This window comes from Puma concolor, chromosome D2 (genome assembly GCF_028749965.1).
Source record: "Puma concolor isolate L17-30 chromosome D2, mPumCon1.1.hap2, whole genome shotgun sequence".
NCBI lineage: Eukaryota > Metazoa > Chordata > Mammalia > Carnivora > Felidae > Puma > Puma concolor.
This window is the reverse complement of record NC_141677.1, coordinates 81,338,262-81,361,387: the sequence shown is the minus strand read 5'-3', so window position 1 is coordinate 81,361,387 and position 23,126 is coordinate 81,338,262. Positions and strand designations below refer to the sequence as shown.

The following is a 23,126-nucleotide window of genomic DNA, read 5'->3' as shown; positions in this document are numbered from 1 at the left end:
TTACCAAAACCGGCCGCAAATTTGTAACTCTTGCACTTCGGTCTGTTATGTCACGTGACCGTGTGGGGACCCGGAAGAAAAGCGGTTTCGAAAGGGAGCGGTCAGTTCTGTGGTGAGCGCTGGTTTCTCTGGATGAGAAGTTGGAATTGCCACTTTATTTCATCAAAAGACGCTCTTATTTTGAGGAAACTCGTTTGAAATGCAAACGAAGCTTCTCTCTGGAGCCTGCACAGCTTCGTTGCTTCTCATTAGGACGTCACAGCCTCAGTAGCCGGCGCTTCTGTGCTCAGGAGGCGCGCAGGCCGGTCCGAAGGGGTTTGAGGCCCAATGGGCCGGTTACACCGATGAACAAGTCGAAAGTTTTCAGAACGTTTTGCTTTAAGCCAGGTGCACGAGTTAGAGTTGCTTTTTGGGACTGGCGTTTATGCAGCTGAGAATCAAACCCGACACTACTCTTGGCCGCTTGACTGAAGCCATTTTAAAATAGTACAACTGTCCCTGAATGATCCCCCTCCCCCCTCCTCATTGTACTAGCAGCAAATCTTCCTTTCTTCTTGGTCTGCGGTATGGATGCGATTTTCTGTTATTTGGGGGAAAGAAGGGAGGTAAACCTATACAAAAAACGTTTAGTGTTTGCAATGAATGATATGTTTTCAGTTCACTACTATTATTTTAAATTTTCTGTGATACTGTGATGTAGTAATGTAGTGTGTGTGTATATATATATGTATATGTTAATTTACATTCATCCCGAGTATAATAGAAGCTTTAATTTTTAAGAAACCTATGTTAGCCTATAGCCTTTGAAATAATTTTCCTTAAATTGATATGCAAAGAGAGTATCCCTGCCTGTGTCAATAGACTTTGATGTATGTTTTCTTAAATCATTTTATTTTATATATTTACACACGTGTGTATGTGTCTGGTAGCCCCTGATGAAAATCTCTACAAATGTGAAAAATCCATTGCTCTCCAGGCCGGCATTCTGCTGTGGGGAGACCTGGGTTTGATTTCCTGTTTTTGGCACTGTGAACTAGAGTGTACGTGCTCCAGAGACAGCTTTCTGCTTTGAAAGCAAGGGACCAAGTGTCTTGTGTTCCACAGTAGTAAAACCTCTTTAGCTATTTGTGTGTGTGTGGGGGGGGGGGGGTGTTGATGGGCTCTGAAAGGAGTCTTGTCTAGTACACTTCACTGGAAGGAGGCTGCCCATGACCTAGAGCTTGATTGTGGGAGACGAGAAGCATGCTAGGTTGAAGGACAATTGCTTAGTGGGAAAAAATTAGGAAACCCTTGTCATTTCTCTGTTAGGCAGGAAACAGAGATGTCCTTAGAAGAAGGGGGAGCACAGGAGCATGTTTTATTAACAGTTAATGGAAGAAAATTAATGCTAATTTATTCGTCATACACACCATGCAATTTGTTAGAAAAGTAAAAGAATAGTTTGAAATTCTTTGGTCAATTGATGGATTCCTATGTTAGGGGCATAGAAATGAAACTCAACATTAAGCAGACAAACACCCAAGCCCACAGGCTACATAAATGCTGAATAAAACCAGCTTCACAATAGAACTCTGAAAAGCGAGGGGGAAGAAGCCTAATGAATGATTGAATATGACCTTAGCAAAATCCCTGGCGTGTTGTTGAAAGATCATTCATTTCCAGCTTAGATGTCAAGATGGGCTCCAGTAACCAGGAAAAAAAGAGAGCTTGAGTCGGTACTTACTGAGTTTTAAAAATCTTTACAACTCAGTGCATTAGACTAATCATTAAAGGGCTTCTCGAACTGAATTTTGAGCGGTCACTGTGTAGACCTGTGGTTTAGGCCCAGGGAAACCAAATTAAAAAGATAGGAATAATTCACAAGACATGAATGTATCAATATCCTGCTTTTATGAAGTAGAACTTCAAAAACTGGATGTAGAGGCTGGCAGAATGTACTTTTGTCATGCTGATACCATTGTAAGAAAGACTTACAACTAAGAGATCAATTGTGCCTTAGAGTATTCGCAAATTACTTGTCCAGTTTCTAAGAGGAAGATATTAAAAAAAACCCAAATCTACTTTTTTTCATTTTTAAGTGGCCCATTTGGAAGAAATGATAAATTCTTTTACGTTTTAAAATATGTATTGTTATTACCGCATCAGAAAATAAGTACTTTAGCGAGTCATCTTTTTTGTGTGCATGCTACCCGGAAGCTTTGTAAGGAAAGCAAATGTACCGTATTTGTTTTCCCAAATACCTAAAAATTTATGCATGAACCAGCGATGAGCATATCATGGACATCGTATGAGGAGCCTTGAAAGAAGTGTGAAAATACTCCAGTTGAATAAGGGCACCGTGAACTGTATTTCTCATTCTTCATTAACATACTTACAGACAGGCAGGTTAGCATTCTCTGGGATTCTCCGCCGGGCTGGGCGCAGTGCTCGGCGCAGCGCTCCTGCTGGTGCCCTCCCTGCCTCTTGTCAAGGATGGACGCAGTTGGGGGGGGGGCGGGGGGGAGAAGCTAAATGTAGAAGAGAGTGGGTGCTGCCAGTGCACGTTTTTCTCCTAACCCCTCCTCGTGTATGAAAATGTCAGTCCTTTGTTCCCATCTAATTTTAGTACATCCTGGCTAAAAAAAAAAAAAGCCCACGTTAGGATGCTTTCCAACCCTGGAACTTTGAGGGTGGGGTGGGCGGGGGAAGGGTAGAGGAAGGAGCAGTTTACATTCCATGTCCGGCTGCCTTTCTGCTACAGCATCTCGCCCTTACTCTGTTGATTTTGGTAATGAAATAAATTTAGATGCACTGAAGCAGCAATAATTAAGTTTTCCTTCCATGTCCTCAACAAGAAGCCTAGCTGGAGTCTGAATGGGGAAAATCATAATATGGCATTTAATAAAACATACTGGGCTGAATTAAAGAGCTGTATGCAAGTTTTGGAAGACAGGCCTGAAGTTGTGAATGAAAAACACTGCACGTTGTCTTACGTATAAAATGTAACCTTTGAGGCCCAGTTGTGACTCAGCGAAAGGGCTTCTATGCTGTTGTTTTGAATGGGAATAATACTTGCTGACTTTTGAGAAGCAATCCTAAACCAGGCGCACGAGTCAGAGCTGTTTATTCCGTGTGGGAGCCCTAACATGTCTAGCAGGGAAGCTCTGATTTTGTGAAGAGAACCAGTTGGGTAAAAAAAAAAAAAAAAAAAAAAAAAAAAAAATTGATACTATAGTTTGCTCAAGAGAGAGGATTGAATTCCATATAGCCTCGTAGGTTGGAAGTGCCGACTAGTGTGGTTATTATTTAATTAAAAAGTAATTAACTGGATTAAACTATGAGGGGGATTCCACATACTGGACCTCACTGTGAAATAAGCCTGTGTCTTGGAGAAGTTTGTTCATTTAGTGCTCTGAGGTTTCCTCCTGGAATCTCTGTATGGTGAAGGTGCTAACGTAACCAGAAGTCAGAGGGATCATCTTATTATTACTAAGTCCATTTGGTTAATGATTTAATTTATGACAAATGCAGTGTCAGATTATTTTCTGGCCTTGAAATTTGATTTGTTTTGGTTCCTTTCATTCTATAGTAACAGAGTGTTTAAAATCTGGTAAGTAGTAGAATAAATATGAAAGAGAAATGATTATTTTGAAATACTCAATTTGGGAGGGAAAAAACGATTGCAATATAGGCAGGTCGCTTTCCTTTTCTGGGGTTCAGGTTTCGTCTCTGTAAAATGAGGGTGGTCAGTAGGTGATATTTAAAGTTCTCCACCCCGGTGCTGGTCAGCTTGGGCTGCCGTTGGCTAGGTAGCTTAAACAACAGGGATTTACTTTTCACAGTCTGGAGGCCGGGAAGTCCAAGATCAAGGTGCCAGCAAGGCAGGCTTCATTTTGAAGCCTCTGCTCTTGGCATGTAGGCAGCTGCCATCCCCCTGTACGTTCACACGAGCCCCTTGTGCACGCCTACAAGGGAGGGGGAGAGAGCCCAAGAGCAGGGTCCCTTGGGTGTCTCATAAGGGTGCCGATTCCGTCACGAGAGCCCCGCCTGCCTGACGTCACCTAGCCCTGATTACCTCCCAGAGGCCCCATTTCCAAACACCATCACATTGAGGGTTAGGGCTTCAACTTGTGAATTTGGGAGGGGGTTGACACAAACATTCAGTCCATAATACCTGCTGAAGTTGATCTAAGGTTTAGAGATGGGTCTGCAAAATAGGTTTCCACAATAAATGTTTACTTATTTATTTTGAGAGAGAATCCGAAGCAGCCTCTCCGTGCTGTCGGCACAGAGCCCAAGGAGGGGCTCAGTCTCATGAACCGTGACATCATGACCTGAGCTGAAGAGTCAGATGCTTAACCAACTGAGCCACCCAGGCGCCCCAGGTTTCTGCTATATATGGGAAGTTTAAATACTCCCATTAGCTAAGAATCAGTTATTAGGTCATTTTACAGTTCTTTTAAACAACGGTATCTATGTATGTGAAAAAATATATGTACGTATAATAAAACATTTGGAGCATAAAATCACGTATTTTTCCATCTATAAAACATCTTTGTACATTCATTGGTAAACTTCAGATTTGAGTATTGTTTGTCCCTGGTGATATATTTGATAATTTAGTTTCTATTCGTTTGACCATAGTATATTTTATCCAAGAAACTTAGAAGTTTACATCTGATTGTTTAGTCTGCTTGGATTGTATGTATAGAAAGATCGAGATCAAGATTGGGCCTGAGTAGGCACACAGGACTCACACTGACAGGTGACCTAATTTAGCACCCTGCAGCCCCAGGGCGCTGAGGCTTCTACCTTCTCATGACGCACAGAGACCCTCGCTCGGGTGCGGTGCGTGAGTGTGCCCTTCTTAGGCCTTGTACCTCTCTGGGCTACTGCCTTCCTGTCCTGTACCTGCTTCTCCCCTCAGTGACACCGAAGTATGTTAACGGTGCTGGGAAAGTGCCTAGTGGATAGCATACACTTACTTAAACTTGGTTTCCCTTCAGAACATTTCTTTGGAGCAGGTTTGAGAAACGGAGACAGAAACAGTTGTGTAGACGTCATGTAATAGGGGTGTGAATGAGTATTAAGTAAGAAAAATCAATGTGAAGCCACTTAGCATGATTCCTAGCAAACGCCAGTGCCAGGTAAATATTCTCTCCTCCAAGAATCCGTCTGCCCATTGGGGCTGATAGATTGACTTGTTTGAGATTTTACCCCTCAGTGCCACTGAGTTATGTCTTCAGGTCCACTGTATTCCAAGAGTGTTTCGATGGCCGGGAGAGGCCAAGTGGTGGATAGGTGAGTAAGAGTGAAAATTTGGAACAGGTGGGCCTTCCAGAATTTCTTAAAAAACCGTTCTGTGTAGCTGCTGCTTCTTTAGTCATTTTCAACAAATGATCTTTATGATGTGTTTTAGCAAACTCTAAGGATACATTTAAGGTCGTTATCTGTTTAAATGGTAATTATTTAGTAATAAATGTAGGTATGATGGGGAAAATGTTCATTTGGATGCATTTGAATTGAAAAACAAATGGCCAAGGACATGATGCACCTTCCATCATTAGGTCTGAATGCTAAGGTGTTATTGCCAACAAGGGAACTGAGAGCAGGTCCTTCGACTAACCATGCATCAGGTTCAATGAAAGCTGAGTTGGATTTGGGTCTTACCTGGCATTGAGGAAGCAGTGGGGCAGGATTTTATCATTGATTTCCACCTTGCATCATCTAGATTGAATTTCCTTGATCAGTGAGTTGTATTTTGTTTCCTCGTTTTATGTTGAGTTAACGGTGCCATTCACAGTGACATTTCAAAGTTTGAGGTTGGTTAATACTTTAAATAGTTTATCTGATTTGACCTTAGTTTATAGTGGAACTGACAGTGTAGTATGTTGTGTACATCGAATCAGTTGTTTATCCTACCTAGTCTAGAAAACATTTGGTTTTCAGATTTGTATACTTAACCTTTTTTATTGGTGGGTAAGTGAATATCCCAGTGCCTGGACCCGGCTTAGTGTGACTAGAGAAATACTGGCCAGAATAGTGTCACTTTCTCTAGTCATCCTCAAAGAGCCGAAGTCTTTGAACTATTTTTTAAAAACTCTATAGAGATGAGATCAATATGATAAGGAGGTATGTCCCTAGGATGGACATAATAAAAGCTTCCCTGAGTTAGGGAGTTTAGTGCTATGGTGGTTAAATAACCTGGATTTGATCACGACTTTTGTTTTTCGGGGAGGGTTTTTTTGTGAAAGTTAAGAGAAGCTGTAAAGTAGTAGTTAAAAAGCAAGCTAACTTCTCATATCACTTCTTCTTGGTTTCAGGTCAGGGGCAGGGTATGTGCATACAAAATAGGCAAGGCCAGTCCCTCTTATAATGGATACAATAAAACAAAACATCTTTGCTTTTGGTTAAAACAGAAGGTTGACAAACTGCTGAGGAGAGTTAAGAAATTCACAGGCTAATATACTATGTGGGGCACATGTTCTTTTCATACTGCTCCCAAGGATGTTCTACCCTTTGGAGCCGGAGACTGATTATTTTCCTTGATATTTTAAACCCAAAGGATTCAGTCTTTAGATAGGGTATTTAAACTCTGTGAAATCACAAACTGTATGTCGTTTCACAGTTTCCTTTCTACATAATGAAAATGAAATTCACTCGGTTTCATTTTTATGGGGATAGGCAGGATAGCAGTGGCTTTGAGCATATCACTAGGGATGAGTTAAAAATAGATTTTTCTTGAGGCAGTGACATTATATGGTAGACAGTTGACAGGAGAGAAAAATTAAGGCAAATTTTGGGCTTGTGTCATAAATACCAAATCTGAATTCCACTAAAGTCTATATAAGAAAAAAATGGAAAAGATTTTCATTTGAAGATGATAGCAGAAACATTTAGTCTGGCTGTGCTGTTGAAATATTTTCTAGATAAAACTCAGTGTATAACAATATGAAGATACTGTCACTTGTTTTTAGCTGTGTTTTTGGTGGAGGGTCTGAGGCCAAGCTAGGTTATGGGTGAGTAACCATGTTAACAGTGATATCAATTAGAGTCTCCTTCAGCTCAGATCATAAATAGATCAGGGAAAGGTCAGGAATGAATTATGCTTTTCATTGTTACTATTAAAATAGTAACACAGGTTTGATAAGTTTTACATACACCAGTAACTTTGAATGTAAATTGCGAAGAGCCTTCATTGTATTCCTTTTGTTTATTTACCATGCAGAAACTTTTCACTGTCTTCCTTTTTCATGCTGGTGTTTTCTGGTAGCACATAACACCAATAGCTACTATTGCAAAAAAAAAAAAATATCTATCTATCTATCTATCTATCTATCTATATATGTATCTCAAAGTTAAATAAGTTTTAACTGTTGCTCTGTTCTTTTTAGCTTGCATTACCCAGAGCTCTTCATCCAGTGAGTTGCAAGCGTGACATTTGCTGTGTTTTCAGCACCTGCCAACTTGGAAACCAGGGTTTGTGCTCAGGACTTAGGCTTACAACCCACACTTTGTGGTGCACAATGCTGTCCCAGCTGGCATGCTTCGTACCTCAATGGTGCTAGACGTTTGGTTACAAAGCTGTGCGGATTCACATGCGCTGATTTCAATAGGCATTCCGCTTCAAGCTGCTTTCAACTCTCATTTTGTATCAGAGGAGTTAGATTGGTATCATTAAATTCACTGCCATGGTTATTTTTCAATGAAAATACATTTGTTTTATTTAGTTCTTGAAGCAAAAAGTAACTTTGTCTTCAAGAATCTAAGTGCCTCTTAAAAAAGGTGTGTATATAGATAGGGGAGATACCTCTCTCTCTATGTGTAGATATTTCTACTTACCTACCTACCTACCTGTCTGTCTGTCTATCGATATGAGAGAGATTCCAGCCAGAGCTATAATTCCTTTTCCTCAGTGGAAAAGTTTCAGAACACAATATAAAAGATCAGAAAGGAAAGAATGGAAGGATTAGTGTGTCCTAACATGCATGTGTAGGTAGGGCTGTTAGTTGTAGCTGGCTCATAGATGAATAAAATCTACATTAGAAAATTGTCCCCATAGTAGATTCAGATTTTTGGCTTTTATCTGTAACCAAAAACTTTCCATATTTTCCAAAGAAATGTATTTTGCTAACTTGTTTTCCGTAGCCAGTCTTTTTGAAAATGCTTCAGGTGGACTTGGTGGTGTTTGTCTTCCCATCATCTATTATAAGCAACTTTAAAAGGTTCTGCTTTATAAAAGATCTTTTCAGATTTAGAAAGGACAGTGTGAAATGTGAATGACTGGCTTTTAATACAACAGTTGTGACAAAGAGGCAGTGGCTTTTGGAAGCCGAATAAAGGGGTTAATACACACACATCTGCGTACTGTGCTGTTGGGTCCAATGTATAACAAGTTTGATGTTTGTTTCATTCACTTTATTCTAAAAAAGAATCTACTGTGTTATTCTCAGAGACAAACTAGTTTATGACTTTTTAGTGGTGAGCTCTTTTTACAGCTATAGGCACACATAGATTTGATGGGTTAAACTGAACAACATTGACTGGTACTTGATCAGACTTCAAAGCTTAGCTCCTTGTTGCTTGAATATCACATTCATCTGCTTCTAAAGGCACAAAAATAAAACACCCACTAACTACCTAGGACACTCCTTAGTGCCTATCAGAATCCAACCTTTACCCTCCTCTGCACAAATGTGCTTAGGTGAATACTTTATTAGCTTGTTGATACAAGTTATAGTTGGCTACACCCTTTCTTAATAAAATACACCCTTACTGTCTCCTATTGCTTAAGAGCTTTACACTTGGAATAGGGCAACTCTGTAGTGTAGAATTTAATTCAGTTTAAATTCTCCCAGACAGTTTTGAGGAGACATGATGGATGTGTGCTGTACACACAGGCGTTCCTCCCTTTGGTGGTTCTGCTTTGAGAGGGGCCAGGAGAGGCAATATTGCTGTGCGTTATCCCTGTTTCATTGATGGGTCTTGGAGGGAGACCGTATGGGATCCCTGCATTTTATAGTTCCCAGGTGTTCGTGGCTTACCCCGGTTAGTGTTGGTCAATGATAATGGAAAAGTTACAAGTGATCATTTCGGATTATTTATGGATTTATTCCTAAATTGACTTACGAATTTGTGTTTAGTTGCCTGGTAGTGCTTTAAATCTGGTTTCGATTTGGTTTTGACCTTTAAGGATTGAACAAAGGTAGACACCCCCCCCCCCCATACAGCTTACATTGTTTTACATCCAGAGTTCAGCTGCATTTATATTTGCGCTTCTGAATTGAGCAAAACTGTAATATACAACCTTTGGGTAGGACTTTTTAAGTAATAAACAACTATGTAGTATACAGCCTTAAAGAGTGGGGGTGTTTTAGATGTATAGGACTTAACTGCATAATGTGGAAAGAGCCACATAGTATCTGGAAGGTAAAGCAATCCAGGCCTTAATGTATATACCGGTTAGCTTTTGGAGATTCAAATTAAGTACATGAGAAATAGCCATTCATTGGTTAGTAGCACAACTCCTTGAGCAGGTATTTTAGTTTGTGCATTTGCAAGAAAGCCTCAGAACCAGAAAAACAGGCTGCTTTAGGTTGGAAAGGAGGCGTTGCAGTAAACGGGCTTGCCATGACCACAATCCTTGGAATTTTCTGAGACTAAAATCATCCCGAAAGAAACAAGAATCATGGTTGCAATAATTGTCTCCAGGCTCTGGACCCCTGCATTTTATTTTCTGTGTTGACCTGATGAAGTAGTAATTGTGGGAATAAGCTGAATGTTTGCCAGCAGGAGTCACTCTAGGCTTCCTCATAAAAAGTAAATTAAACTATATTCTTTTTTTTTTTTTTTTAAATTTTTTTTTCAACGTTTTTTTATTTATTTTTGGGACAGAGAGAAACAGAGCATGAACGGGGGAGGGGCAGAGAGAGAGGGAGACACAGCATCGGAAACAGGCTCCAGGCTCCGAGCCATCAGCCCAGAGCCTGACGCGGGGCTCGAACTCACGGACCGCGAGATCGTGACCTGGCTGAAGTCGGACGCTTAACCGACTGCGCCACCCAGGCGCCCCTAAACTATATTCTTAAAGCTCTCAAAGGCCGAGGTGACACTGTGATAAAATGGCATTAGGGAAGTGTAGCAGTATTCTCAAATTATCCCTTGTACCTTTCTTTGTTTCACTTAGGAAGACTTAGTTCTTGCTCCTTTCAAAACTGGCCCTTGGTAAATTCTTGTAAAGCAATGTTTATGGATAAGGATATCAGAATCTTAGCATTCTCCCTGTTAGCTCATTTTGGCTTTTGTGGGATGAATGGGTTATATCCCACATCACCTACTTGACTCACATCCTTCTGACTGTAGGTCATCCTAATCTTGCAGAAGAAACCACTGGAGTGAGCTGTAGCTCGTGTGAAAGATGTTAGCTTATGATTTTCTGAAAAAGAATGGGTCCAGTGTGAGAGAAACTGAAATATTTCAGCAAGAGCCATGAAATATAAGAGTTTCCCAAGTGCTCAAGAAGTTAATTGTTCATTTATGTTTGATACTGGGATTGAAACATTGGATTAAAACCAATTAAATGTTCCTAGAAGCAACAGAAAAAGTTTCCTGATTTATGAATAGAACCATTCAAATGGCGCAGACACAATCCATGTAAAGTAATGAGGTGTTTTGTTTTTTTGGCAAAGGAGAACACAAAACAGGCATAGGGGAGTTCTTTAAAAAAAAAAAAATCCTCCTCCTTAAAAATCTCTTTGGATACAAGGTCAATAAAATAACATACACTAGTAGGACGGAGTAATGGGAAATCTAGGGATTCACTTCACAAGGAAAACAATCCCCCCTCCCCCAGGTGAGCAGTACAATGAAAATGCTCTGCTTATTCTATCAGGGTTACATTCCTGAACTTAAGTCAACATCCTAAGTTACAGAACGAAACATGCTCTGCCTCTGCTTAGCAACCACAAATCCTTCCTTCACCAGTTGCATATATTTTGCATGTGGCTTCTGAAGTACACATTCCTTTATTTCGATCAGCGCCCCGAGTTAGGAAACTAGTGCTTTATTTTCCCAAAGTGTAACAACACTAACACGCCCCCCCGCCCCCCGCCGCCCTGCACGCCACCGTAATGATCGTTTCTTTGAAACCTCAAAACCCAACAACCCGGAAGCTGGACGTCTGAAATCCACGCGGCCCAGGATTTTTTTGCCCCGGTTCGGGCTGGGGCGGGGGGGTGGCGGGAGAGACGCCCACGGGACCTCTGGCCCCGGGCAGCCGCGGAGGAGGGGGGGTGGTGGTGGCGGCGCGGCCCGGGCCCGGGGCCACTTCCCGCGTCCCGGGGCCTCGCAAGCGCGAGCTCGGCGCGCGGCTCAGCTCGCAGGACGCCCTCTAGCCCCGCCGGCGGCGCGCCGCGACCCCCCCACTCCCCGCCCACCGGCGGCTGCGCGCACTGCACACTCGCCCGCCGCCGCCGCCGCCGCCGCCGCTGCCGCCGCACGCCGCCCGGCTCCTGCACGCCGCCGCCGCCGCCGCGCCGAGCGCCCGGGCCCGCGACGCCGCCGCCAGAGCGCCCGACCCAGCGACACGCAGCCGAGGTCGGGCGGCCCCTCGGCGGCGGCGGGCGCGGCGGGCGCGGGCGGCCTGGCCGGGGCCGGTTAAAGGGACGAGTTGCAAACAGTTCAGGAAGTGACAAGTCGATTTCCTCCTCCCTGGGAGCCGCTCGGTACAAAGCGCTCGGCGCCGGCAGGAGAGCGTGCGCGCGGCGGACGCGCGGCGGGCAGCCGGGACGACTTGGCGAGCGCCGGCGGCGACGGCGCGGGGCCCGCGCTCGGAGCGCCCCGCCGCGCACAGTAAGCGACCCCGGGCCGCACGGCGGCGGTGGCGGCCGAGGGGCCGGTCCCGAGCGGAGGTCCCTGCCGTGTGCGCCGCAGCCGGCGGCTGGAGGGACCCCGCTCTCGCGTGTGCTGGGCTTGCCCTTTTAAGATTTTTAAATTGTTATTATTATTATTATTTTTTTATGTTGCTGGTTTCCTTTTTTCCGCCTTGTCTTCGGGTTGGTTCGGGCGGTTTCTCGGGGTGCTGAGTGTCGCCTCTGGTGCAGGCGTGAGACTTGTCAGAGCGCCGCCAGGGGAACGAGCCAGCCCGGCCCCTGCGGAAAAGTCTGCGCTTCCCCGGGGCGGGTGCGGGGCCGGCTGCGCCCGGGGGTGTGCTCCTCTCCGCGTCTCAAGTTGAGCCCTGGCTGGCGCCAGCGGCGAAGGCGCCGGGACCCGGGACTCGGGACCCGAGCGCCCCTGCTAACCCCGAAGTTCCCGCACCGTTTGCAGACAACTCTTTTGTTCGCGGAAGTTTGCGTCCGCCACCCCCGGGACGCGGACGCCCCGCGGCGGGCTCCGTGGCTGCTGGACCGGCCGGGGCGGTCGCAGTGGGGGTGAGGGGGCGTTCTGCTCCCGGCTGGGGAAGCCCGCGGGGTGGCCGCGGCGGGGGTTTGCGGAGCGGGGGGCGCCGGCGTGGCTTTGCACATGGCGAGAAGGGCCGTCCGGCACGGGCACACTGGTCGAGTCACATTTTTGCCAGTCCTTGATTTGCAAGCCTGTGGGAGTCAGCTTTCCCGCTGGGAGTTTCTCTTGGTGGGGCAGGGACGAAGGAGGCGAGGACACCTAGAATCCGGGGAGGGCCCTCGGTGTGCATTGCCCCAAGGGGCTTCTCGGGCACCCCCAGCTCCCCACCCCCGCCTGCAGACTTGGGGAACAATGCTCGAGGCGCGGGACAGAGCGGCGGAGCACGGGCGAGTCGTGCGAGCTAGCTTGCACGGGTCCTTCGCCCCCGGAAGCCCCCCGAAGCCGGGCTCCCTCCATCTGACCGCCCGGGTTCATTAACACGTACTGTACTTCGTACGATGGTGAACAAAGAACGGCTCTTTGCAGCATTTGATGAATGGGATTCTGCCTCCTATAGGCCACACTCCGAGTCTTCCATACGTTACAGTCTCCGGACTCGGTGGTGTTGGGTGAGTGGCCCCTGCGGAGGGCTGCTTCACGGGCCGGGACCCTGGGGCAGGGCATTGGTGCCGCCGCCGCCGCCGCCTCCGCCGCCGCGCTTGTCTTGCCCGAGCGGGTGCAGATGGAGCCAGGCTGACGGTTGTTCCACAGGAACAAATGTTTGTTGAATTGTTGGATGGCGGAGACAAGGGAGTGTTTTCTATTGACTGCTGCAGGAGTTGGAATGGCATTGTTTATTGGCCTGGGAAGCCAGGCAAGCGTCTTGTGCTGCCTACAACGCATTAGCAGACTTCCAAATGACATACTAGCATATGTGTTCCCAGCACTTCCCACAGGCTGGAAGGGGATCCCTCCTTGCTCCAGATCCTAGACTCCGTTGAAAGATGTCACCTGGTCTGAGGACTTGGGAGGGAATGGAGTTAGTAGACCTGGTGAAACTCACTGTTCCGGACTTGGCCGCGTTTTGGTTTCATTTTAATTTATCCACTTAGCAGTGACTTGTCTCAGTTACAGTTTTGATACTGAATTGCAGATCTGTGGGGTTTTGTTTCCCCGCCCCCAACCCCATCCCTTAACTGGCGACAGCTAGATAAAAAACCAGAAACAGCTACCTCCCGATGACAGGCCCCTGTTAGTGGGAGGAGGTTTGTGTTCTAAGTGCAGGACTTGTGGCCCTCGACCCAGGGTCTGCACTTGGCTAGGGTCTGCATGCTGCCAGCGGTCCTGCAGACCCAGGAGCATGCGGCGATCCAGCTCCCAGGGCGCCGTTGCAGTCTAGGAAACTAAGGAGAGGCTTGGGGCAGGTCTGTTTTTTCCCCAAATGCCCCTCTAGAGAAGAAGGTGGTTTTAAGACCAGTTCAGATCATTTTGCCCAAGGACTTCTTATTTTCCCCTGAGAATGTGATGTTGATAACGTGACCCTTTTAACGTTGAAGAGCAGTTTTAAATAAAAGTTAGTATTGTCTGCTGCAGAAGTGGACTTGAATTCCTAAGGCTGGCAGCACGAGTGCTCCACGATTGTGATTGATAATGTTTTCAGTCAGTTTCTCCCTTCTGTTTTCAATTTAGGATATGTCGCACATGTAGAAGCCCCGTTGTTATTTCTTAGGCTCTTTCTCCCCACACCTGTCACCTCTCTCTGTCCCCCTGTTGATGACTTCACTGTCACCTGGCCTCCATTCCCCCCCTCCCCCCCCCCCCCCCCAGTTCTGTGGAAGCCTGATGGGCTGCGTGTCCTTTAAGCGGGTTCAGCGGGCAGGCGCCTGACCAATGGTGGAAGGGTTGGGAAGGGCTAGCCAGCTCTCTCTTCCCCTGCTGGAGACTGGAGACCAGGCACCCCGGTACACTCTGGGAGCTGGCAGCAGGGGACGCCTCGGAGCAGGCTGGTATGTCTTTGCCGTGCTCTTTAAACAGTACGCCCTTCTCACCCACTGCTTGGTGCGGTGGTGGGTCCCGGAGACCGAGAGCCGGACCCACTGGCGGACTGTTCAGCCGATGTTGTGTCCCGGCCGTGCGACTTTTTTTGAATTGCATACTGCACGGAAACTTTTCGTTCTTGCCCTTAAAAAAAAAAAAGACAAAAACAAAACCAAACCTGATACAAGCAAACACGCAGGTCAGCACCACTGCCATCATTAGCCGTACCACACACACCTCTCTGATGCGTAATAAAAGAAACCTGCAGGCATAATTTGTTATGTAATATGCTGATAATACAAGTTTCGGTTTTAGATGGAAACCAGATGTGGAGGGGCTCTCTTTAATTGATCCAGCAAGGGGGACACATTAATAGATTAACTAGCCCTTGCAAAACCCCAAAGATGATTTTTTTGTTTGTTTGTTTGTTTTTTGTCTTGAGGGGAGACTCCTAAACCTGGGGCTTTTTTCGAGGCTTTTGCCTCTGAGCTGCTTGCTTTGCTGCAGCTGTCGTTTTTGTCAGACCCTTCCTCTCTTGAAAGAACCAGTTTGTTGCCAACACGAAGCACATGGCCCGTTCTGGCTGGGCTCCGCGCAGCTTAACTCTGCTGGGCTCCACACTCCTCCTTGTCTTGTCCAGCTGCTGCCCTGCCCTGCACCCTACAAAACAGGGCCTGGCCGGGGGACTTGAGCGCTGCAAGGAATGTTGACTGGCCTCCCTCAACTCCTCTCTGAAATGTCTGATCATCCAGGGAGAGTCGCTGTTTAAACTTGCCCCGTGAATACACTTTCCAAAATCATTGCCTCTCCTCCTCTGATTAATTTCTGTGTTTGTTTCCTGCCTAACTTTATGAGGGTTCTTTCTACATGGCTGAGTCACCTTTATTATGGCCCAGGGTCGGGGACTGCACTGTAATAGCTGACCCCATTAACAGCAGTTTCATTGCGTGCTGGGATGTGAGCTTTGGAAACAAACCCCCGAGGCTTAGATACACTGATGTGCCCAGAGACTTGCTTAGAAAATTTTTGTTTTAGCGCAGTTTACATTAACATGATTAATGACCGCGCCACTGAAAAGTCTATATTCAAAAGCAATTTACCATTCCCTAGGGTTCTTCTTATGGCGAAGCAATTTTCTTTGCCAAACAACTTTGTTTTAAGGTAATTTCTTCTTTGATGTTTAATCCAAACCTCCTGTGCACACGGTTTTGGATCAAGGCTGGGGCTCCAAAAATTGTGGGTTGTGGTCTGGTGGTGCCTGCCTTAACCTTCCCGAGCTCGGGTCGGAGGGCACCGGGATTCTTGATCTAAGAAAGCTCTCTGGGATCCAAAGCAGCAGCAGAGTTCGTGCGGAGCTGGTTCGGACGGACGGGAGGAAATCTTCCAGGGGGAAACTTGGCTTCAGGGTGTCTTGGAGAAGGGAAGTGAGGAGGCTGGAGCTGAGGACAAGATTTCTTTCTTTTTTTTTTTTTTTTTTTTCTTCCTTGCATCGACTGGAGATACTTGAGCTTTAAAAAAAAAAAGAACAACAACAACAAAACAGAGACGTCTTTGCCGCAGCCACCACCACCTTCTCCTTTTCTTCTTCTTCTTTTTTTGTTAAATGTGGGTGATGGAGGGGAGGGGGGAATACTGATGGGTGGGTCTGAAAGCAGCCTTAGGAACCCGAGAAAATAAAAACACATTTGAAGGACTCTGGAAGATTTTGCATTTCAAAGGGTCCACCTTGTAGAATTTCACATCACGTCAGGGGTTATGGAGAAGTGTGACAGGCACCCCCAGCTTCTTTAACGGTTCTCCTCCTCTCCTGCTGCGGGGGGCTGCACGGGAAGCTGTCTTTTGCAGGGGGTGGGGGTGCGGCGGGGGCAGTTTGGCCAGACCGTGCCGGGGATATCTTGGAAAGAAACAACGGTGCCCCTTAGGCATCTGTAGCTCCTGGGGGCACTTTTTCCACGGGGCCACTCTCAGGAGGTGAAAGCAAATTCTGTCGCTAAAGAGCCCATTTGACCCCAGAATGGGGGCGGGGGGGGGGGGGAGGGGGGGCAGGCCAACTCCTGACTGCTCTCGCTCTTTTCCTTAGGCTCGTGGAACAAAGAAACAGATTCTCCTCCTGCACTGGTGTAATATGGTTCCCTAGTTCCCAGGATTCCGGACCATGAAAAGTTGGGCGCAGCAGGCTTCAGCCGAAATGGGTGTGGATTGTTCCAAGAATAATAGCGGTGCCCACTGGGTATTGAAGGCCTGCCCTGGGCCAGAGGCGTTGCGTGTGCTCTCCAGTTTTCAAAGCATTCCTGCAGTTACAGCTGAAGGAATTGAGGCTCAGAGAGGCCAAGTAACTGGCCGAAGGCCACACAGCTTCTAGGCCGGAGAGGGTCGTGGTTCTGTCGGGGTCTGTCTCTCTTCAGAGCCTGGTTGTTTTCCACACGCGTGCTGTTGGTCGGTGCCTTCCTAAGATAGAGGCATCAGTTCTGTTTTATCTCAAAGCATAAATTTTGCTTAGTGTTGTCAACACCACAGGGAAACTTAGCGATTCTGACCCCCTCTTTGCTGTGCCCCTCCTTTTCCTACAGCTTTAAAAAAAATTTTAAAGGGGGGGGGCTTGGATTCTAGTTCTACCACAGGACCAATGGCAGTGCCTCAGTTGGGAAGATTGAAATATTTTGCTTCATCCTTACAAAAGACAGATTCACAAGAAAATGTAATTATTCCCAGTGACCTTCTAGGGGAAATGGGAAATAAATCTGTCAGCCCAGAAGAGGTATCACCGTTTATTCGGATTCTGTTTTCTATTCAAAGAGATTGTTTAAAAGGGATTTCGGCATTTTTTTTTTTTTCCTCTGCATTTGTAATTCAGATCTCTCAAAGTAAACCATTTTGTGGTGCTTGCCACCCCAGATTTGGATAATATCACGTTTTGTTTACATGCCTAAAGTAATCAAATAACCGAACCCAATTGTGCGGCCTTCAGTGTGTGGGAACTTGGTACATCCCAGCTGGGGCTGGGCAGAGGCCCTGTGTTCTGTCTCAGACACATGGCTCTTCACAGGTTGATCCTGGGTTGGGGGCTGGGGGATGGTGTGAGCATCCTGTCTCCAGCAAGACCTGCCTGGCTGGATCTCCTGCCCTAAAAAGTTTGTGGGAAATGGCTGGGGCCTCTGTGCAGAGTTTCTAGACTCTAGAGCCGTCAGTCTCCACCTTAGCTGCACAGTAGAATCACCTGGAGAGCGATTTACAAAAGAAAAAAAAATCCCAGTGCCCACGCTCTATCCAGGACCAGTCACATCAGAATCTTGGAGAGAAGGCTCAGCATTGGTGTTAAAAAAAATTTTTTTTAGTGTTTATTTTTGAGAGAGAGAGAGAGAGTGGGAGACAGAGCACGAGTGGGGGAGGAGCAGAGAGAGAGGGAGGGAGACACAATCTGAAGCAGGCTCCAGGCTCTGAGCCCTCAGCACAGAGCCCGATGCGGGGCTCGAACCCACAAACTGTGCGATCATGACCTGCGCTGACGTTGGACGTTTAGCCAACTGAGCCACCCAGGTGCCCTCCACATTGGTGTTTTTGAAACTTGTGAGTTGATCCTGTTGTGCAACCCGAAGGAGGGATGTGGGCTGGGATAGACCCCATGCTTCCCTCAGGGACCTTCCTCTTCGGGAGTGGAATAAACCTACTGGAATTTTCTGTTGCTGCCATATCTCAGTGAAGGAGGATCTGAAAGGTACCCATGTCTGGGCGAAGCGCCTGCTGTAGACATCATCGGGTTAGTTCCCATTTCTGTTGGGCCAAGTCTTGGGCACGCCTCCCCGTGAGCGGGATTCAGCCACAACCCCTCTGAACTGCCTTCTTTGTGGAAGGAAGAGGGCAGGTTGTGTTCAGCTGGCTGCCTCGGAGCAGTTCTCAGGCGGGCCCTGCCTCCCCGCCATCTTTGCTGGTCTTTTCAGCTTCTTGTCCCTTCTGCAGGTTTGACACATGGTGTCCCGCCGGGGTACAGGGGAGGGAAGACGCAGTTTGGGTCCCGTGCGCCTCGTGGTTGATTCTCGATGAGGAGCTGGTCCTTTCCACCTGCATTGGCCGCGACTGTCACGCTCTCCGGCCGCCTGGTTGTACCTGACTGCTCAGAACCTGTCCTCTTGCAGGCATACTTGGAATTAGGTGTCGTAGAATTATGTCTAGAGTGACCAGGGGCTGAAGAGAGCACGGACTTCTCTCACCTGCTTGTTACCTTACGGAGGAGAAATCCAGCACCCCCCCCCCCCGCCCCCCCCAACAGGTGCGGTGACTTTCCCCAGGTCACGCAGCTGGCGCACAGAGGAACGGGAACCTTTGGCTTCTGGGTCCCCTGCTCCAGGGCTGTGTTCTCTGCTGAGAGACTTTGAAGCACAGCCTTGCTTGTGGGATGGCGTGCTGTATGTAGCACAGACCGGCAGACAGAGGAGTCCTGGTTCAGAGTTCAGGCCAGTGAAACAGGCCATCCGTGGCCCGTGGCCCGTGGCCCACTTCAACAGTCCGTCCCATTTGTAATTGCCTTCCCTGGTGCCTACTCAGCAGGGATCCCTTAGGTTGCTCAAAGGGTAGGCTCAGTATATAAACCCCTAGTGGGGGAAACTGAGTCCTGATGGAAAAGTCCTAAAACCTTGAACTTGATGAAAAGGGTTTTGGTTGCTTTGGCCGAGGTTTGTCCACCTTCTCTTCTGGGCCCTGGTAATGGTGGTAAATAAGGGCCCTTTCTCCCGTGCTAGCAGTTGGGTTTGGGCCTAATGAGGTGGGAAGAGGGAGCCCCTGACGCCTGCGTTCACGTAGCCGGTGCTGACCGGGCACGTGCTGAGCGTCCCGACGGGGCGCTGGGCACTCCACTTCGTGAGTTCATTTGATCCTCCGGGCAGCCTGCGGCCGAGGTGCTTGCTCTGTCCCTTGCTGGAGACACTATCCCCCCCGGAGCCAGAGGGGCAGTGGGATCTCAGCTCATCCTGGCTGGCTCCAGTCCCGCATTCTCGCCACCATGCCGCGTTCGCTCTTCGTCCAGCGCCTGCCTCGGTGGAAAGGCGGTGCGGTCCCTGCCGTAAGCCGGGCGTGTCGTCCTGGGGGCTGTTCCTGGGCCGTTACTGCCTGGGCACTGTGCTGCTACTTCCAGGAGGGGCTCGGGTGGCCCAGGGGCTCCTTTCTGGACAGCAGGGCCTGGCCGGGGCCTCTCTGCATCCCGGTGGTTCCGGCAGTGCCCTGGATAGAGGAGGTGGCTTCGTGTGGGTCCAGTGCTCCTGCTTGGGGAGGCCACCCTCCTCCCAGCGGCCCTCTGGCTGAAGTGCCCTGACGGACAAGGCCCAGCTGGGAGAGGCCTCGGCCGCGCCTGGAATTCCCCTCGCTCTGGCATTCACGTTGGCCGGGGGCCTGGGAGCGGAGGGAGGTGCCATCTGCCGGCTGGGAGCAGCCTGTCTGCATGCTTGGAGGTGGAAGGACCGAGTCCTCCATAGCCGGCCACCTCCACGCTCTGGGTGAGGAGAAGGGGTCGTGTCCGGGGGTGGGGGGTGGGGGGGGGCGTGTCTGTGGTTCTGAGGCTCCAGAGAGGGTGTGGGATGTGGGGGCCCCCGTGGTATAGTCCGGGGGGGGGGCCACCCTCCTGCGAAGGCTCCCTGCTCGCTGGACTGGTTTGCGATGTGACCCTCTGGGCCCGGATTTCTCATCTTGCTGGCCCTGCCTCCCAGCCTTTTAAGGAGCCGTTAAGAGCCTGTCTGAGAAGCCCCCTCGAAGGGCGTGGTGCCGCGTGGAGGGACACAAGGTAGCAGATGCACATCGGTCCACAGGGCACAAGTTCTTCCAGGCAGAGTCCGGGGCAGGCCGCCTTGCAGCCGGGGACGAACCGCAGAGGAGCTTCGGGCAGAGCGAGGGTGGCACCCAGGTCTGTGTCACTTGGGTCAAGGGCAGCGCTGCACTCTGGAATCGGTGCCGGGGTTCAGATCCTATGTCTGCCCTTTGTTGACCATCTGCCCTTGGGCCCGTGACTGTGTCTCCCAGCCTGGGTTCCCTCATCTGGACGATGGCCATGCCGACAGCACCCGACCTGCGGGTGGGGGACACTGAGTGAGACCATGGGTGGAGACCCGTAGAGCCCAGCACGTGTTAGTGAGCGTCCTGTGCGGCCTGTGGCAGGCGCGTGCTGTTGGGAGGACAGGTGGAGGGCTGGGAGGGCAAGGGGAAGACAAGGACAGTTGTCCTCATGGTCTCCGTGGGTGACAGGGCGAAGCACAGAGCTGAGCTCGGCTGGAGGGGCCAGATGGGGGTGGGTAGAGGCTTTCGTCACCCAGCATTCTCCATTCTTGAGGTGTCTTGGGAGTTTTTCAGGAGGAAGGGTTGAAGGCATGTGTTATAATTTAGTCTGCAGTGTGTTTCTGAACAAGAGTTAAGACTGGTGAAATCTCTTAAGCTTTCTCTTTAGGAAACAAAATCTCTGTTTACCAAAAGTGACCGACTTTGGTCCTAAACCTGGAAAAGTAAATTGGCGTGAGCGTTGCAGTGCGGCCTCAGGACCGGGGCTGTGTTCTCGCCAGCCTCTGAGTGTGGGGGTGCCCCTTGTAGGCCGCCAGGGTTGCTCACCTCTGGACTGAGTGGGAGGCGCCTTTACCCCCTTCGTAGATCCGCTCTGGATTCTTTGCAGCTGATGTCGTTATTTGGTCTTGTCCCCTCTTTCGCGTCCACAAGCTGCCTTCACAGCTGCATGCAGCATGGTGCAGGGCATAGTGTCACTGCTGGGGGTGTTCGCCCCCCAGCCGGGCCGCCCCTTGCCGACCCCTGGCGTGTGATTCCATTTGACTCTGGACCCCTGCGCCGCCTGAACATGACCGGCCATCCCTCCAGGAGCGAGAGCTCATCTAAGCTCGTCCCAAGTTTTTGAACCAAGCCCTTGACCCAGCTGACAGAGAGAACAGCCTTTACCCTCTTCAGTGGTCACTGGGCTTCTCTTGGCGCAAGCCGGTGATTCCTGGTGGTCTCCGCCCACGTGTCTTCTGAGCATTACGCCTCGTCAGCCCCAGCCTGGCATCCTGCAGGGTGAACAGGGGGGACCGTCTTGGCATGTGAGATTGCCTACTGGACTTTGGGCAGCTTTGAGGGAGACCCCGTTGGTACTGGAGTGGGAAGGCTTGGTATTATTTACGGGGTTCTGGGCAGGGGCCCTGACTCCAAGCTGCAGCAGCCCCTTCCCCTCAGAGGCCGGCATGGGTAGTTGGGACTGGCCTTGGAGAGCCCCCTGCAGAGGACCCACCAAGGTGACTGGGCTCAGCTGGCCTTGACACAGACCCTCTTCTTGGCATCATGGAGCTTTGTGACCGTGGGGCTCTGTGTGAGGGAGGCAATAACTAAGGCCTCTGGTCTTGGTGGATGTGACAGAACTCATTTCCTCACCCTCTTTGCCCCTTCAGATGTGTCATCGTTCCTGCCGTGACCACAGAACTCTCTGCCATCCTGGTGGTCCCCCAGGCACAACGCAGTCAGTCAGTATTTAGTAAACGCCCACTGTGTGTGTCAGGCCCTGAAGAATTCAGAGATGAGTAAAGCGTGTTCCTGTTTTTGCAGAGCTCACGGGCTTGTGTAACGGACAGTGAGACGGCAGTTGTTGTTTCTGATTATTTTATTTTTAGTAATCTCTACCCTCAACGTGGGGCTTGAACTCACGACCCTGAGATCAAGAGTCACAAGCTCTTCTGACTCGGACAGCCGGGCGCCCCCACAGACAGCAGTTGTCTTGATTGAGTTCCTACTACGTGCCGGACAGAGGGTACTGAGTGTGATGGAGATGTGTGTGCACAGGGTACCGGGGAACCACAGTTCCGTGGGAGTCACAGGAAGGTCATTTAAACCAAGCCAAGGGGAGGGGTGTAGAAGGGCTCCCTGAGTCTTGAAGAATGAGCAGGAGTTGAGACAGGTGAAGGATGGGGGACAGGAGATGTTCCAGAGCAGGGAGAGGTGAGTGTGGAGGCATGGAAGCATGATGCCGACTGTGGGGCACTTGGGGGGAACGGCAGGTGGTGGACAGTCACCCGGACCTAGGTGCCTGGGTGAGAAGAACTTGTTGGCTTAAACTGGTCAAGGTCAGGATGGCAGCAGGTGCAAAGCAAAGGAGTCCCGCCTTTATCTCGAGGGCTGGGAGCAGGGAGCCATATATCGATGCTGTACTTCTGGAGGCTCAGTGTTTGGGGGTGCAGGTTGGGTTGGAGCAGACAACTGGGAGCCGGCTGACTGAGCTGCGAGAGGGATGTTGAACCAGGGCGGGGCGAAGGCCAGAGGGCATAGCTGTTGGTCGGTCACCACCTGGAAAGGGGAGAACAGCCTTCAACAGTCCTCACTTGGGGGAGAACAGCCTTCCAGGGAGACTACCCTGGGGCCTAGTCCTTTTGACCTTGGAGTGACCTCCTTGGAGGGCACAAGATGAGCCCCTGATACGTGGAACTTTCATCGAGTGCCTTCTTGATGGCCAGAGGGATGTGGGCTTTGTTTAGTTTTAGTGTGAGCTCTCGCTTTCAGCGGGGACCCTTGAGATTCCCAAGAACTTTCAACGTTTCTTGCCCATGCCTGCACTGGAACTAAAGAAATCAAAACGGACAAAAGCCTTTGGCGTTGGCGGAGTTGAAAACATCCGATTCAGTGTAAAACTATCTTTGTCCGCCCCCCCCACCCCCCACCTTGATGGAAACAAGTAACCATGTCGGTGTGATTTGAAAAAGGAGCTTCAGTGCCCTTTGGGC

The 23,126-nt window shown here is 49.1% G+C and overlaps 1 protein-coding gene across 3 annotated transcripts in view; it reads left to right on the top strand.

Annotated features, from left to right (window-relative positions):
* The window catches only part of EEF1AKMT2 (EEF1A lysine methyltransferase 2), a 71,069-nt gene that overhangs the window by 21,479 nt on the left and 26,464 nt on the right, over positions 1 to 23,126 (top strand). Inside the window, exon 6 of one of the 3 annotated variants that reach the window (XM_086681120.1) lies at positions 16,475 to 18,083. The exons of 1 other annotated variant lie outside the window; for it this stretch is intronic. In XM_086681120.1, coding sequence (XP_086537246.1) covers positions 16,475 to 16,518 — 44 coding nt within the window. In that variant the 3' untranslated portion in view covers positions 16,519 to 18,083. Of the gene's footprint in view, positions 1 to 4,985; positions 8,337 to 16,474; positions 18,084 to 23,126 lie in introns of those variants that run through there. One more of the 3 variants, XM_086681118.1, reaches the window with a different exon arrangement.